Source organism: Apus apus, chromosome 1 (assembly GCF_020740795.1).
Source record: "Apus apus isolate bApuApu2 chromosome 1, bApuApu2.pri.cur, whole genome shotgun sequence".
In the NCBI taxonomy this organism is placed as follows: domain Eukaryota; kingdom Metazoa; phylum Chordata; class Aves; order Apodiformes; family Apodidae; genus Apus; species Apus apus.
In genome coordinates this window covers 139,052,858-139,069,231 of record NC_067282.1, presented here as the reverse complement: position 1 = coordinate 139,069,231, position 16,374 = coordinate 139,052,858, and the positions used below count along the sequence as shown (strand labels likewise).

The window sequence follows — 16,374 nt, the reverse complement described above, 5'->3', positions numbered from 1 at the left end:
TCAAGACCTGCAGGAGAATTTCCTGAGGAACATCATTCCAGAGCTGAGTGTGCTCTCCTCTTTTATATAAGTAGCGATTTTCTGCTAGTGAAAAGTTCCCTTGTGTTGTGTTTTGTTATAAAATAGATAAACAGAATTCACTCTAATCCCAAAAGAAAACATTTTGCAGTTAATAATTGGTGCCATTGTGCTTTTTGAAAAACAGGTGATGAATACTCTCCAGTTGCTGGTAGCCGCAGTTCTGGTGCTAAGCTGGGAGAGGGACTGAATTGTGAATATCCGATACTGGCACTCCACCATGACATTTGGGCACATGCTTAAATTAAGCCTGCAACTAATCTCACAGGTCTCAATGGGGCTATCAAGATGCTTAATTGTTCACATACATTTACAGCCTGTATTAACTGGTTTTAGAGAAGATGGGACCACAATCATATTGTGACTACCTGTGTAATGTTGGGTGCAGAATCCCACCGTGATTTCACACCAGGCAGATGTGCAGACAGGACATGAGCATGGAGAGCTTGCAAGGTATTTTTGCTGTATATTGTAATTATCAACTTTGACTAAACTAGCCAGAGTCTAACTGGTGTTTGAGGAATTTATATTTTCACCAGTATGTAGTCAAGATCTGACACTATTTTTGTGAATTTTTGACCCAGAATATGTTTCTGGGTTTTGTTTGGTTGGTTTTGTTTTAATACTTAATACCCATTTAATACCCTTAATACCCTTCTAAATATCAAAAAGAAGCAGAACCAGCAGATACTGTAAATCCAAATTTTAGTTATTTCTAGTCCATTGCAAACTTTTTTTTTTTTTTTTTTAATTCCTAGCCTGATCAGGTACAGCTAGCTCTTCATTCCCTCCTTCTTCTGGAATATGATTTGATAGATTCATAGCACATTCTAGAGATTACTTAAGCAGCCTTTTCTGTTTCAAAATAAGAATCTACTTATATCCATAGCCCTTTTAAAAATTATGAATCACATACAGTTTGACTCATTTATTCAGGATATGCCAGAAGCTGCCTCAGAAAGGTGTAAAACAATGGTACCGGGTTACACTCCTGGGAGATGAGTATAAAATACGTAAAGCTTTTTGACAAGGCAGACTCATTGCTTCAGATATTTGTGTCTGAAAAGCTTCAAGAATTCAAGAATATTTTTACCAGAAACAAGCAAATAAAAAATTAGGGACTATTACTTACTGTTTCTATGTCCAGGTGAGCAGTATTTGAAGTTTTCATTTTGCTCATGAATATAATTTTTGGAAAAACCACTATGCTTGTTACATATTATTCAAACTTTCACATTCAAGAAGGAAAGCTATGTATTATTTAGAATATTTGAAGAATAAAGTAAATATAATGTAACAATATACAGTATGATTTATTTATTTATTTATTACATAGTGAAGGCTTGTTTTTCAGTTTGGTAAAAGAGCCACAAAAAATAGTTAAAGTTTCAAACTGATTTTTTATTTTTTTTTAAGGAACAGATATGTAGCAGAAATCAGAACTTCTTATTGCTTAGCACAGAGATGCCTTCAAGGGCTAAATATTCTTCTACTACATTATACATAGATGCATTTTTTCACGTGCATTTCTGGCTGAAAATGCAGAAAGTTTCCAATTAAACCTTGGATGTCAATTCACATATCATAAATTGATAATATTTACTACTGAAGCAAATAATTGCAATATGGTTATAATTTTAAACATATTTAATAAAAACACTATTTACAAAGTCAATTCTGATGTAAAATTCAGTTAGGAAGAAATCAAGGAGGTTATATTTTATATAAAAGAGGTTATAGAAAATACTAAGCAGACCTATAGAATTGTTGCTCCTAGGTCACCCCAAAATCATCACTTTTATTGAGCTTTCTTGAGCTGCTATAAATTGACAAAAATATTTGTAGTAAAATAATTTTCCATCAAAATACACCATACTGCAGAAATGTAATGAAGAGCTCTAGGACAGGCTTTAAGAGGCACTGTACTTTCATCTGAAAAGTCTCCTGAAATTCTTTGAAGGTTTCTAGGGGATTAATGAGGTATTTTGACAACACACGAGAAGTGTCTGGTTTTCGAGAAGCCTTATAAGAGGGAACATTCACATTCCTGGAAATTAAACTGTGTATTTTAAGCCACTAAAAATAACACAATTATTAAAAATTTGGCAGCTCTGAAGAAAAATACCAGCAGATATGAGGAAACACATGGAACTACTGAGGAGTGTCAAACTTGAGTACGCACATTTTACAGCATTTCGACATGACTTAAACACCAATTTTAACAGCTTAATTGAATGTTTCTTATTAAAAGCTATCACAGATGAACTAAAAGAAGAACAAGCTAAACTAGCCAGAGTGTAACTAAATCAGAAGTGTTATTCTTTGCAAGTTGGATGGATTAACTGCTCGTACATGCATTACTCTCCCTGTAGTACACCCTTATCCCTTCAACAACCGTTAAGGTGTTTGGAGGGTTTCAAAAACCTTCAGCAATTAACGGAGAGAGCATATTCTTCCCTTTTACTATTTTTTTTTAAGACGTGCTAAATGATACAATTAGTGTACGTTTAGGAGAACATTCATCTCACATACACAGCAAAATGAGAACAAGCAGATAGTTACACCTACCATTTTTGTATATATTTAAAAATATTTTTAGGACCTATTCCTGCAAACTACTACTCACTTGAATACTTCAATGCATTGCAACAAGGATAGCAGTGCATAAAAAAAGAGTTCAGTTTTACATAGCTTTAGTGAAGAACGCAGAGCTCTCTTAAGCTTCACCTCTGTAAATACCTCAAACTCAGAGTTTAAAGATCTACCCTTATTTTGATCAAGTTGGGCAAGAAGCATACTGAGGTGTCATTTGGAAATATCGTATAACCCACTACCTGCAAAAATATCCATAAAGAATATTTATACGGGCATTCAAGATATCTTAGGTGTTTGCAATACTTAATGTTGCACTTTCCGTGGCATGAGACAGGAATAGGATCTGCTAATCAGTACCAGGCCACAAGTAATTTTAAATCTAAGTACACCTACATAATAATATCTTTTAGTAATAATTGCCCTTAGAGTGCAAGCAGTTGTACAGAAAAAGATTGCTTCCTAAACTCTACTCTCTTCCATCTGCACCCCTTCACAAGCAAAATATTTTACAGGGGCAGCACCTTTACAATACTTATGGTTAAGCACTTCACTTTCTGCATTCATGTCTTGTTGTTTACAAGATCTCATCATATATATATATGTGTGTGTGTGTGTTAAAAACTTGACTTGTCTCAGTTCTTTGAAATAAGCAAGCACAGAACAAAAAAAAAAACAACAAAACCAACAAAACAACGATCTGCCTCTTTCTTAAGGAATAGTGATCTCCTCATCTTCACAGGAACTCAGTGGTACTGCTAAAGTCTGCAGTACATTTTACAAGTGAAATCAATACCGAGGTTGGGTGGTGGTGGTGAGGTGGGGGCAGATTTTTGTATCACTCCTCCCCCTCCATCCCCACTAAGGTTCTAAGTGTGTTTAAGGGTGAAAATTCCACCCCAATATATGACTTTGTAAATCCTTTTCCTATGATCTGTTTGCCCTGCTAGAGAAATTATGCAAAAAGTAATAAAAGTTCTAATTCAATTTCCATGTTAAGAGAGGGATTTAAAAAAATAATAAAATCAGAAACCATATTCTTTGTGTTTACTGAGAGATAGGCACTCCAACATTTAGTGTCATGGAGATGGAGTTAAAACCAGAAACGGTGAAGATAATTTAGCTGCATGAATGCCTGCTCTTCAGTAAAATGCTGCCAAAATTAAATAGGAATGAAACAGCACTTTGTAGTCATTGGTCGCTCAGCAGGGTTTGCGTAGTTAAAAACCTAAGTGAGAAGGGTGATTGACCTACATTGCTACTAGCTTAGCACAGCTGTACTTTCATATTTTCACTGCATCTGAGGAAGCTCATTATTTAATACAACTGAGTTACATGTAATTGTTGGTCTTTCATTTTACACTTTTAGGGGCCAGATATTAATCTCCAATGTGCGGCAGGCATTACTGTGCATCTGGAAATATCTGTGGCTGCCCATTTGCACGCAAAGCTGAGGGACGGGATTGCACATAGTTGCTCCTGAAATGAGGAGGCTGCCCAGGGGTAGGAGGACCTTACAAATATGCAGAAATCAAATGAGCAGATGGAACAGAAAGCAAATCCCTCAGCACCCCAAAGGCAAACACTCTGCTCTTTCCCTATTGTTTTGAGCAGAAGCAGCCCAGAATGTACAACCAAAGCGCATTTCGCACCACTCATACCTGCGGTTTAAATAAGTAATAACATTCCAGTTAACAACCAGTTTGACATGTTAACAGCCCTTGGCTGTTAACATAACGACTGGTCATTAATGGCAGTAATGACAGATTTCAAAGGGAATATTGCACTTGTAAATGGACATGCTGCCAGTCAGAAGAGAGGACAGAGGAGGCTGATACATTAAGATGTCACTGTACAGCTCTGGAGGGAAAAAGAAAACTGGGGGAAAAAAGCTTGCATATTTCACTTACTGTAAATGGACTTGAAATATTGGCATAAACCTAAGTTCCTTAAATTAAGTCTTCACTTTCTAACCCAAGAGTGTATAAGCAGGAGACAGAAGCCTGCAGGGGAATTATACTCTGCATATCATTTTCACTGAGTGTGTTATTTCTAACATTGAGTCCTTTCTTTACTCAAGTCAGTTCTCATCCTCGTTAACAAAACAGCATTCATTCCTGATGTGGCCATCCTAGTACCCTCCATGTCGTTTGCCACCTCTGAAACTACTGGAGTGGCTTACAGGAATTAGAATGCAGGGTAAAGCCTCTCACACCCAAAGCATCTTCCAAGCTCATTACTTCAGTAAAGATTTCTTTATCCTCTCAACCCAGATAAAAAGCTTTCAATATAGTAAAATTAACTAATTTTACCAAAGGAGAGAGCTTAAGCAAAGCAAGTTTTGAAGTTCTGAAGATACAGAGTATTTATGAAAAGCTCACCAAAGTTGGTACCTCAGGGCTCAAATGCAGAACAAGAGCGTGCATCAGGGCTGAGGAAGTATTCAATTTTTTGGCAGGCATCTCTGAATGAGAGATACTGGAAGTATCTTTGCGAATAGCCACAGACACAATCACACAGTTTCAGAATTTAACCATGAAAGTTAAAGCACCCAAACTGTCTACATTATTGCTTATAACATCTGTAGAACTGCTGTCTTATTGAAAGACATAATGAACAGAGAGAGACAAGTTAATAAGCAATTTTGCTCTTTATAGGATTGTGCAAGCCACATATCCTCTAGAGGGCAGCACATAAATTAATAGGAAGCTACAACAGTTTTATATGTAGCAAAGACTCCCTTTATGGTTAAAAAGAAAAAAAAAATAAAATTAAGAGGATAGTTTGAAACTGTAATCGAACCCTAATCTGATCATTAGTACTAAGTAATTTGTTCTTTAAATTCATGTCAAGTGGGTTGCTAAGTATGAAAGCTTGAGTACAAAGCTAGAGAACACTTAACTAGTTCTACATTAGCATTAAACAGATCGCTCTTACAGGTTAACTGCAAAACTAAGCAGATAAGATGCAATGAAGCAAATGACTATCTGCAATTACCTTAAGTGTATCAGTTTGAAGTTTAGTGTAAATACCCAGTTTAAATCTGTGCACTCACAAGAATCACTAAAAAAGGCTCATGCCAAGATAGCTTCATTAAGACCTGATAAATCGAGAGAAAAAAATCAAAAGCATTTTAAAACTGATTATAGGATTTCTCACGTATGCTGGTTTCACTGGTGCAAAATATTGTATATAAGCAAATAACTGAAACACCGGTTTTGTATGTGGTCATGACAGATAACAAAAATGCAGTCTCCTTTTTCTGAGTCACTTTGTATGAACTTCAACAACCTGTTAGCAAAATATTTACTTCTGTTAGACCTTCAAAGACCAGAGAGCACTGGTGTGTGTCTGCATCTGTGCCGGGGAAATACTTTATTCATATTTCTACTACTAGATAATTTTTGGTTTTGCTTTTGAGCATTTGATTTTAAAATATTGGAGTGCTTGGGAAATTCAGCAACTTTACAGTCTCCGGTAAATTTGGAACGCGGATCAAAGAGCCATAGCAGAGTTTTATCACTCCTGCAGGCACTTGTTGTAGCAAGATTCTTAAAAGGGGTTTTAAAAATTAGGATAAGTGTTACCTCTCCCCTAGAAGCTGTTCCATTCCCTCTCTATTGACATATGCTCTAAGATCACAAGTGACCTAGGTTCATATACAATAATTCCCTTGTATTCAAACTGGCTCCCTGCCAGTTTTTAAAAGTGAAGTTTTGTTACCTACTTCTTCAGCAGCTTTAACACAGTGGCTTTAAGATGCAGACTCTATGCTTGATTCTCAGTGCTTTGTTTTGTGTTCAGTTCAGAGTTTTAATGGGTAGCAGAGTGCTTCTACCACTAAGTAGTTCAAGCCCACACCTGAAGAACCCTAATCTGCCTTGCAGCCCTAGCTCAACAAATGCACAACATGTTTATGAAGGTTTTTGCTCCACTCTAGAAAAAAATAGTTGTAATGTGGAGAACCAGAGTACCAACAGTTATTAGTAATGCTTTAGCCTTGATTCCTGTTTCAGCCTACCCATGCTGTAGAACTTGGGAACGTATCAGTGTGTGGGAACATCCTGTTTGGCACCTGTGCTAAATTGAACCTGTAAGTTAATTTATTCAAAGATAATTTTAATTTTCCCCAATGTATTACTGACTTTAATGTCCCTTTAAAAGGAAAAGGCTTCACTACAGGTGCAGGGGAAATAATCCCAGAAGTTCACTTCAGCCTGGAGCAACAAGTCTCATTAGGCCCCCTCTACAGGGAACTGGGGAAAGGTGCTCCTATAGGAAACTGGATCACCCCAGAGGAATTTTTTCTCTCTCTTTACTATTGAGAGCACAGGGAGACTAAACCTTCTGATTAAACATTGCCCCTGAAAATAACCCTATTTATTCACATACAATGTGCAGATAAACTAGCCTGGTGCTGCTCATCAGTACTTTGATCCAAGTTATACTGCAAATACTTCTGAGAACATAGGTTCACAAGCAAAAAAGAAGATAGAAAATCAGATGATGACTTGCTACTTGAAAAGTGGCAACACATTACCCAGCATCCCACCCAGGTCACAGAGTTGAAGCAGGACCAGGGTGGATTTGAGTATACTAGCTACATGGTTACTTATCACAGGGAAGACAATTGTTCATCTTGGTCCAGCTTCTAACTGCTAAATGACAACATTCATAAAAAGCTTCCAGTGCCACAAATTAAACTGGCAAAAAAAGAGAACAAAAGTGGGTAAATGAAGACAAGTGAAGCACTCCTCACAGAGTTCAAACTCAGCTCTGGAGCTGGTAAAAACCTCACGCATAGTTTCAGGTCACTACGTCCAGCCACCTGTGTTGCAATAAGACCACCTGCTCTGTGGCAGCCGGCTCTGTGGCAGCCGGTGCTGTGGGAAATGTAGGGATTTACTCCTCTGAGCACAGGACCCTAGTACTAGCATCAAAAAACTGGCAACCATCTGCATGACCTGGTTATGTGTGCTTTTTGATTCAGATTTTAGTTTTATCTCTGTACTGCTGTATTTCTTTTCCTATCCTCCATGTACACATGGCCTTGCAGCCCTTGAGAACCGCTTATGCAATGGTGGCTACATGGGAAGGACTGAATAGATTTAGCAAGTTTGACAGTGAATGTAAGAAGGACGTGGCCTACCTCAGATAGTCTCTGCGACAAAGGATAAGGTTGGCTTTGGTGTACAAGGTAGAGCCCACCTCCCCCAGGCGACAGTCACAGCAGGCACATTTCAGGCAGTCTTCATGCCAGTATTTGTCCAGGGCCTTTAGAAGATACCGGTCTTTAATCTTACGGTTGCAGCCAGCACAACCTTTCGGCTTGGTGTCTGGCTGGACTGAGAGCATTTGTATACCTGAAATACAACAAGAGAAGACTGAAAATAGATTTTCTCCTGAGTATGAGTCTCACCCTTCTCTTCCTTCACCTTGCTGCTCCCTCCTACACCCAAGGTTATTAAAAAGGCAATTGCATAGATAGGATGAAATAACCTAGGCAGTCTGTTGCAAGCGGAAAACAATGTTAAACTAAATTTGAGAGCAGAAACTTCCACTGTTCTAAGTTCCACAGCTTCTCTTTAACCCTTCATTTACCTGGTCTCTTTGCTAAAAAGAAACAGGATTAGAAAATTAAAATAAAATTTTTGAAACATTTCAATTGAAAAGTCATCCACTTTCATCAAAAGTATCCAATATTTAGCAAACAAAAATTGAAATAAACAATATTTCTTTGACAGAAAACATTGCTAAATCTACATATTTGAACCTATTTGCACTATTGTATAAAATAAAAAAGCAATCCAGATTCTAAAGAATAAAAGAATGTAGTTGTTGGAGGCACAGGTACTGAGTTTCAGGGAGATTTGACATAGAAATTTTGTTGCTGGAAGGGGGGTGTTTTGTTTTGTAAGTTATCGGTTCTTCTTAGACACATGAATGAAGGAATCAGATTTCCAGACACCTGAATACCAACATCTCCAGTTACAACTTAGTGTAAGGACCTTCTGAAAAATCTGATTTAAAATAATTTGCATGAGGTCAGAGAGTTGTTAGCTTGTCAGGGGAAAAAAAAACAACCAACAAACCAACACCCTAAAACACACAGAAACCTAAAAATTCCGCCCTACTCAGCAATCCCAATTTTAGTCAACAGATAGTTCGGACAAGGAGTACTGTGGTGTCCATGAAGTACATATATCTTTTGATATGAAAGCAGAGAGCATTTAAATAACAATTTAAACACCTGAATCACTGTTTAAGGGAGAGAATCAGTAGAAGTAGAACACAGTTAAGCAATGCTACACAGAGCACTGCAGCCAGCTTCCAGAGATCCATGCAAAAATCGATTACCCTCAGTTTTACAGTAAATGGGGACAGAAGGTCACTGCCCCAAAGTGCTTACAGACTGGTCTCTCTTGGTTGATCGCACGAACTGCCATCCCATTACACTCAGACCAATCCTCTGAAATTAATTTCTTAGAATAAACAAAGTTATAGCCCTGTTGGACACCAAATAGGCACCGGAGAAAAAGAGACAGCGGACACACAGTTCATTTATTAGGTATTCTCATTGCTTTCAAGCCAATCAGAGAGGTAGCTTTGAAAAATGCTACTCATTAGCATGCATCTGAATATTACAATGAGACCTTGTCAAGACTGAGAAATTAAAGCTGTTGTCATCAAGTAAATCCTACCCCCAAATTCAGAGTACAGCACCCTGTTATTATGCACAGTGGGAAAGTTCAAATAGAGTCTCATAACAAAGAAGAGCAAATTTAGGAGCTCCTTATCAAGAATGCTGCATCTGCTGCTAAGGAAGTTTCACAGTCCCAGCTTCTATCAGTGGATATTAGTTGGTGCTGTAACATAGTATAACAGTCAGAGGGCTGGAACATGAACAAGTTGGGGTTTGGGTTTTTGTTTGCTTTGGTTTTTTGTTTCTTTTTAAAGCTCTCCCAAGGAAAACACAATAAGGAGTGCAATCTTTGAAGCAATGGTACAGTGTGCCTTTATGAATATTGGTGCTACAAAGGTAAGAGGCTAAATGCTATGCTGGCTGAGGTGCCTCAGGGATCCCTTGCATATGTGTATGTGGAACACACTGAATTCATGTGGACTGCAGGGACTGTAGAAACAGTTAAGTGACTTTCCAGGGTTACCAAGCTGAATTCCCAAGTTTCACCTGCAAAGCTGATCACTGAAGTAAAAATAGTCATTCTTATTGTGACATATGAGCACCACAGCCTTGCTCTCCGCTTTGCATTACACTCTGTTATGCAATTTGGAGCGATAGATTTATCTGCTAAATTAGCTGTTCTGTCATATGCACGCAGTTCTAGTGGACACCCCAACGTACTGCTGCAGTAGTGCTGCATAACATCTGAAGCTCATCACCAAAGTGCAAGGTCTGTATTTTTCTACCAATAAGCAGGAAAAAAATGGAGTTGCTGCCTTCCCATTACTCCCCAATTAGTGCTACTGTCATAGCTCCTACCCCACTTACAGACCTGTAAGATCGGTTTCTCATTCACAAGGAAAAGGATGAGATCCAGCCACCTGCACAGGGAGCAGTAAGTCTGTGGCAGATCTTGGAATGAACACGCACATCTTGTCTTGAGCAAGCACTCTGAGACAAAAGCTGAGTCTTTGCAGCATTTTCAGTTGCCAACTTACTCCTCTGAATCCAAGGTACATACATGAAAAAGCGAAACAGCATGGCCACAAATAAATGACTAAAAGCAGTGAAAATATCAGAGCTTTTTAGTGAAGAACATATACTAAACTGCAGAGGGAAGACGTGCTGAAAATTGGCCACAATTTGCATCAACTTCTTGGAACCAAGTAAAAAAGTTCAGAGGCATGAAGAGCTGTTCTAGGACTTTAATCTTTAGCTCAAGGGAAAGCAGGATAAACCAGGAGCTAACACAGTTCGAGGCTTTAAAGAAAAAAAATCTTAATGTAAAAATTTTGTCGCCTGATAAGAAAGCGGGTTAAGCGAGTGAAGGCTGACAGTCTCTGATCCAGGCTGATCTACTGTCCTGTGCCATCTGAAGGGAACAAGGTGCTACAGAAACTAGGCTAAACAAGCAAATGTCTGAGCAAATTGCAATAATCAAGCCTGATAATTCTGAGGGCCTGTGCTGTAAACACAAGGTTATTGTATTACAAATAAAACAGCAGCTTGCACAATCTTGGACATAACCCTGCACAGTTTTTGAGACATTTACTACATGAGGAAAGTAGACAGAGAACTGTCATTCATGTTGTTGAACCCAAACTATCATTTTAGAGATGGGTGAAAAGGGGCAGACACCCCACAGAGGTAGTGTTAGCAACCCTGCATGTCTGCTTTTCTTAGGCTGAGAGAGAAGGTGGTGCTGACATCCTACTGGCAGCATCTTCAGATTAGGGATTCAATCTGCAGCAGCTTTTGGAGGGAAGGAATGTTTTTTCTCCTGATAGAACTGATCTTTTTGCACTTTACTTGCAATGAAGCTGCTTTAATTTTAGTGAAAGCTTAATAAAATCACCAAACTACTCTTTTATTGTAAAAAAAAAAAAAAAAAGTTGCCTTTTTTTTTTTTGAAGTGTAGAAAGGTTCTAAACAAAACAAAGCACAAAACAGTGTTCCAAGAAATGTTTTATGTATCTCAACATTCTTTGCACATACCTTTTTATTAGTGTACCCAGGATTAAATAGCTTAACTTTGGAAACAGAATATTTTGTTATTTTTTCTGTATTGTATGAGCCACCTTAATACAGATCATCTCAGAGACCATCTTTCTTCCCTTTAGTGTTCCCATAAGATCTCCATTGCAGATACACTTTTCAGATGCATGCTCATGTATTTTTAGCTCTCTCTTAATTTGGCAGTAAGAATACCTGCACCTTACTCTCAGCCAGTTTTCCACAGACTGTGGTTTAATTACCCATTTATTTCATAGGTCATAGGAAGGACCCTTTCAGAGGTTGACAGCACCCACAAAACCATCCAAAGTGCTTGCTACCAAAATATCAGGTAGTAGCACAGCACAATACTGCCTGGCTGCCCTCCTCTCCCCTCACCAGGAAAGCAGTGCTTATAGAGAACTTCCAAAAAAACCATATAACTCCGTGCTGTAAAAAAACCACAAAAATAAAAACATTCAAGCCAGCTTTGCTTTTAGTTCTGCAGAGTCCTACCCATGCTCTGCATCACAGAGCAAATCTGCTCTCAAAACTGAGAAATATCAGTGCCTAGTCTGTCTCTGTCAAACCAACTCTTTTTATTTCACCCCAATATGCTTTCAAGGACTTCCTCCAGCCTTCCCTCCATTCTCTCCCTCCACCCTCAGTCCCCAAGATACTGCACATAAACTGCAGAGCTGTGTCAGGAATAAAACTTCTTCATCACCATCCATCACCTTTAGGGATTTTCAAGGAAGAACTTAATAACCTGATTTGCAGATTCCTGGATTTCCCTCAGTGTCCCCAAATAAGTGCAGTACAACTGACTTCCAGCCCTAGTTCATTGTTATTATTGTGTAATGAAACACTGTCAACTGATTTGTAACTAAGATTTTAGGATAAAGGGAAAAGATAGCTGGGAAAAGCTAAAATTGAGTCTTAAAAGAAGGCAAAGAAATAAAAATCCATTTCACTCCAATCATCCCCCTTCTCAAAAATCAAAGGGAATTAGATTTGACACGAGGTGTATTTTATTAGTGATGTAGTGGCATCTGTAAGCAGGATTGGTCCCTGATGGTGCTGAGCGCAGCACAAGACAGAGAGCTCAGTTTCTGGTCTGTGGTACAGACAGTCTTTGAAAGGCATTTTCAGGGTGGAAGAGTGGGATATTATTAATCACTGGATCACTTAAAAACTTTTAAAGATCTCCCCCCCTTCCTTGCCTTTGTGGAGGCACTCACATGTTCTACAAAGGACAGTAGGTTGTACAGCAAGAAAGAGAAAACTTGCCTCTACTTATAAAAAAAACAAACCCCAAACCAAGAAATCTTACTGGAGCAACTTAAGTATCAGTGCACTGATATTTAAAAGACAGTGAACAGAGACAATATGCGGTCAACAAGAGAGCTAGAGATGTAGTAGAAGATAAAAAGAATACTTTTCCCACTTGGTAGCTTCATCCTAAAAGCATTCAGAGCTCAAATTATTCAGGTCAACAAGCTCACAGGAAAAAAAAAAAAAAAAAGTAAAAAAAAAAAAGTTGGGGTTTCACATGATAAGAAACAGTTGAGAACTCGCATGTAGCACATCAGGAGTCGTAACTAGTTTTAGATTGGCATGTAAATTGTTCTGTGGAAAATTCTTATTGCCTCCGAGACCCTGCTATTCTGAGTTATTTGGCAGTTTAAGGGAAATCATAATTAAAAAAAGAGACATAAATAATAGCCTGTGCAGTGTGGTGCACAGAAATAAGTAGAACCATTTCATTTAAACTCTGGTGAGCTTTTAATTGCCTGGATTGCATTGTGAACCAGCCTAACGGTTGATTGCCTCCATTATGCTCTCTTGTTCCGTGCCATTCATCCGCACAGTCTCAGCTTCTGTAGTTAACACAACAAAGTAACCGCAACTCGGTAACACTCAGGGTTTTGCGTTTTGTTGTGTTGGTTTTTTTTTTAAAGTAAGGATTTTAGTACTCTGAATATACTCTCTTCTGTATACTTTTGAGTTAATTTTCCTTGGTATGTAACTAAACTTCACCTCCTGCCGTCCCTTCGAAGAAGGAATTTAATTTTTTTCTTTACTATTTTTAAGGTGTTTTTTGGGTTTTGGGTTTTTGTTTGGGTTTTTTGTTTGTTGTTTCGTTGTGGTTTCTTTTTTTTTTTTTTTAAATAGAGAATGTTACTTGGAATGCGGTGGGGGCGGGGGGGGGGGAAGAGGTTAGGTAAAAACTAAAAATGGGACTGCAGTCCCACAGCTGGGAGCAGTGATACAGATTAAAAGAATTTGGCCAACATGGCTAGTCGATTGCCAAGAGACACCAAACAAAAGATTTGTCTTCTTCTTTCCCTTTCTCTTTTTGAAAGCTAGATTGGGCCTAAAAGCTTGTTTCTCTCTGTTCACTGGCCCAGAGCATCCCTGCAGGCTGTAGCCCCCTAAGGGACAACAGAGCAAATAGATGTACCCAGATCTCAGGGACGGGAGCTGCTCAGCTATGTTCCTACCCCTGTCGTGTCCCCCCCCACCTCCCTCCCTCCTTTTTTAGAGCAGTGGTGCTGGGAACCAATTTGATTCCCTTTTTCTCCAATGCAGCTGCAAGGCTCAGAGATACTGACATTTTTCCACTCTTATCAGTTTAATTACAGTTACCATGGCAGCAAAGTGCTAGTGCTTGGCAAAGGCCAACAAGAGATTTGCAAGACTGAGTTCAATTTTGATGCAGCTCACATGCAAAATAAATAAAAAAAAAAATAAGAAACATACACTCTGCAACAAAGAATCCCTTCTGGAGTTGGACTCTCCAGCCTTTTGTGCTAATTGCTTTTCAGGCATCCCAGGGATGGGGCGATAGGGAGAAGAGGGAAGCGGGAGATGTCAGGAAAGCACGTAGCGATATTTGTTGCACCTAGCACGGTTAATTGGTTTAAACAGCGGTCCCCAAAAGCTGTCCTAGGAAGCGGTATTTGGGGTCTCTCTAGAGCACACGCACAGGCTCTCTACGGCAAGGCATTCAGGATGGCAGAGGCAAGAGAAACACTCTCGCTGTCTCCCCCCAGCCCCACTTCCCCGCCCCCCCCCCCCATCTCTCCCTCACAGCGCACCGCTCCTGCTCGGCGCGCACTAGCGCAGGAGACCGCCGCCTTACCAAAACTTTTCTCCTTTTTCTGCATGAGTTGATTTACTGGCGCCTGGAGAGCTCCTTCTCATTGAAGCACCAGATCCCGGCAAAAGTAGCAAGTGCTTCCCCGGCGCGGGTCAAGTGAGCGGGAGCGCGGCGCGCCGCAGCCCGGCGGGCGCGGAGGCGGGGGGCGGCGGGGGAGGGGGGAGTTTGGGGAGGGGGCGAAGGCGGCACACCCCGAGCCGCTGGCCGAGCACTGCGATGGCGAGCCACAAAGCCACATGCTCCCCTAACTCTGCCCGTAATCCCAGCGGTCTCTTAGCTTTGTTGTAACAAATGGGTTTGATTAAACTGTCACACGCGGCGTTAGCGTAGCACATCGTGCTCGGTATGGAGGGAGGGGGGGCTAAAAAAGGAGAAGAAGAAGAAGAAAAAAGGATCTTAGGCAGAAGTACTATTTCATAACGCCAGCCTGGCTGCTCTTCTCTCACGCCAGTCCAAGGGGGGCTGCGTGAGCCCGGACCCCGTGTGCTCCCGGCGCGTCCCTGTGCCTGCCCTCCCCGGTCCCCCGGGGCTCCCCACCGCGGCAGCAGCCGCGCTCCTACCTCCGCTCTGCCCAAAGGGTTAACCCTGCACCGAACCGGTTGCAAATTAAACTGCTGTACGGGGAGGCTTGTGGATTAAAGCCGAGGAGTGGGAAATTAACCGACTCCCTTGATAATTGAGAGCACGTTTCGAGAAGCTCTGGAAGAAGCAAGAATAATAACAACAATAATAACGGGTGTGTGGTATGTGTGCTGCAATTCATTGTTAACTTTGACTGCTATTTCTCGAGACATACAGTCGGATAGGTTTCGCTCAGCATCCTCTGCTTGCATGTATTTCATGTCTCATCATAAAAATAATGAAGCCTCACATGATTTAAACAAAACAGTCTCAGCAGAGCTGCAGCTTGAGTGAAAGTTGCAGTGCAGAGATGCGTGTATGTGTATTGCAGCCCTGGCTTATGACTCAGAGAGAGAGAGAGAGAGAGAGAGAGGGAGGGAGGGAGGGAGTGATGCAGACACATACACAAATGACCCAAAGCTTATGTACACAGTTGCCTCACTTACCTTCTCAATTAAGCGATACAGGGGAGGCAGTTCAATAAGCACAGTGGCTGCTTTGTAGCTCTTCTCCTTGGGAAAGGTCAAAAAGAAGCATTGTTTGGGGAAAAAAAAAAAAATAAAGAGGGGGTGGGAGAGATGGGGAGGGAGATCGCTATTCTTTAAGTTTAAAATAATGAGGTCCTCAAGGATCCGCCAAGTAATTGTGTTGACCGCATCCGAGCTACAGGTGTCCTCCTTTTAGTATCTTGCAGTCCAAGGCTGTCTGTCTCCGTCCTGGCTGAAGACAACTTACCTAAAGCAGCGTGTGAGGAGCCGAGTTGAATGAAGTCAGGGCTTTATCAGCTGCAAAACGCAATCCCTTACCAGCCAGACATAATACAGCAAAAGAAAAGGTCACTCAGTTATTACTGAGCCAGCAGAGCCCAGGCAGCTCTTGTGGAAGACCACAGAGAAGCAGCTCCCTTCCGATTTAAGGCTATTTACCTCTCTCCCCCTCCACCCACCCTGCCTCTCCCCCCTCCCCCCCTCCCAACTCCCCTTTCTCTCTCTTTCTCTCTCGTTCTGCAGCTCGCTCAAGTACAGCCGCCCTCGGAAAGTGCAAAGCAGCCAGGAGACAGATTGGGCTTTGTTGGTAATTTCCCATGGTGAAAATTTACAAGCCTGCAAGTGCAGTCAGCAAAACCACATGCATATGCTAGACACAAACACCAGGGACACACACACGCACACACAAGTGACCTCTACTGAAGCGGCTCAGGATCACCTTCCCAGAGAGTGCTCCAGAAACACACACGGGGACACAG

The 16,374-nt window shown here is 40.5% G+C and overlaps 1 protein-coding gene across 5 annotated transcripts in view; it reads right to left on the bottom strand.

Annotated features, from left to right (window-relative positions):
• LMO3 (LIM domain only 3) overlaps positions 1–16,374 on the bottom strand; it is a 60,068-nt gene that overhangs the window by 40,858 nt on the left and 2,836 nt on the right. The window contains exons 1-3 of one of the 5 annotated variants that reach the window (XM_051644043.1): positions 15,864–16,048; positions 15,575–15,640; positions 7,820–8,033 (exon numbers count right to left, since the gene is read on the bottom strand). In XM_051644043.1, the coding sequence (XP_051500003.1) occupies positions 7,820–8,025 (206 nt within the window). In that variant the 5' untranslated portion in view covers positions 8,026–8,033; positions 15,575–15,640; positions 15,864–16,048. Of the gene's footprint in view, positions 1–7,819; positions 8,034–14,489; positions 14,621–15,574; positions 16,049–16,374 lie in introns of those variants that run through there. The other 4 variants (XM_051644042.1, XM_051644044.1, XM_051644041.1 and 1 more) reach the window with 4 other exon arrangements.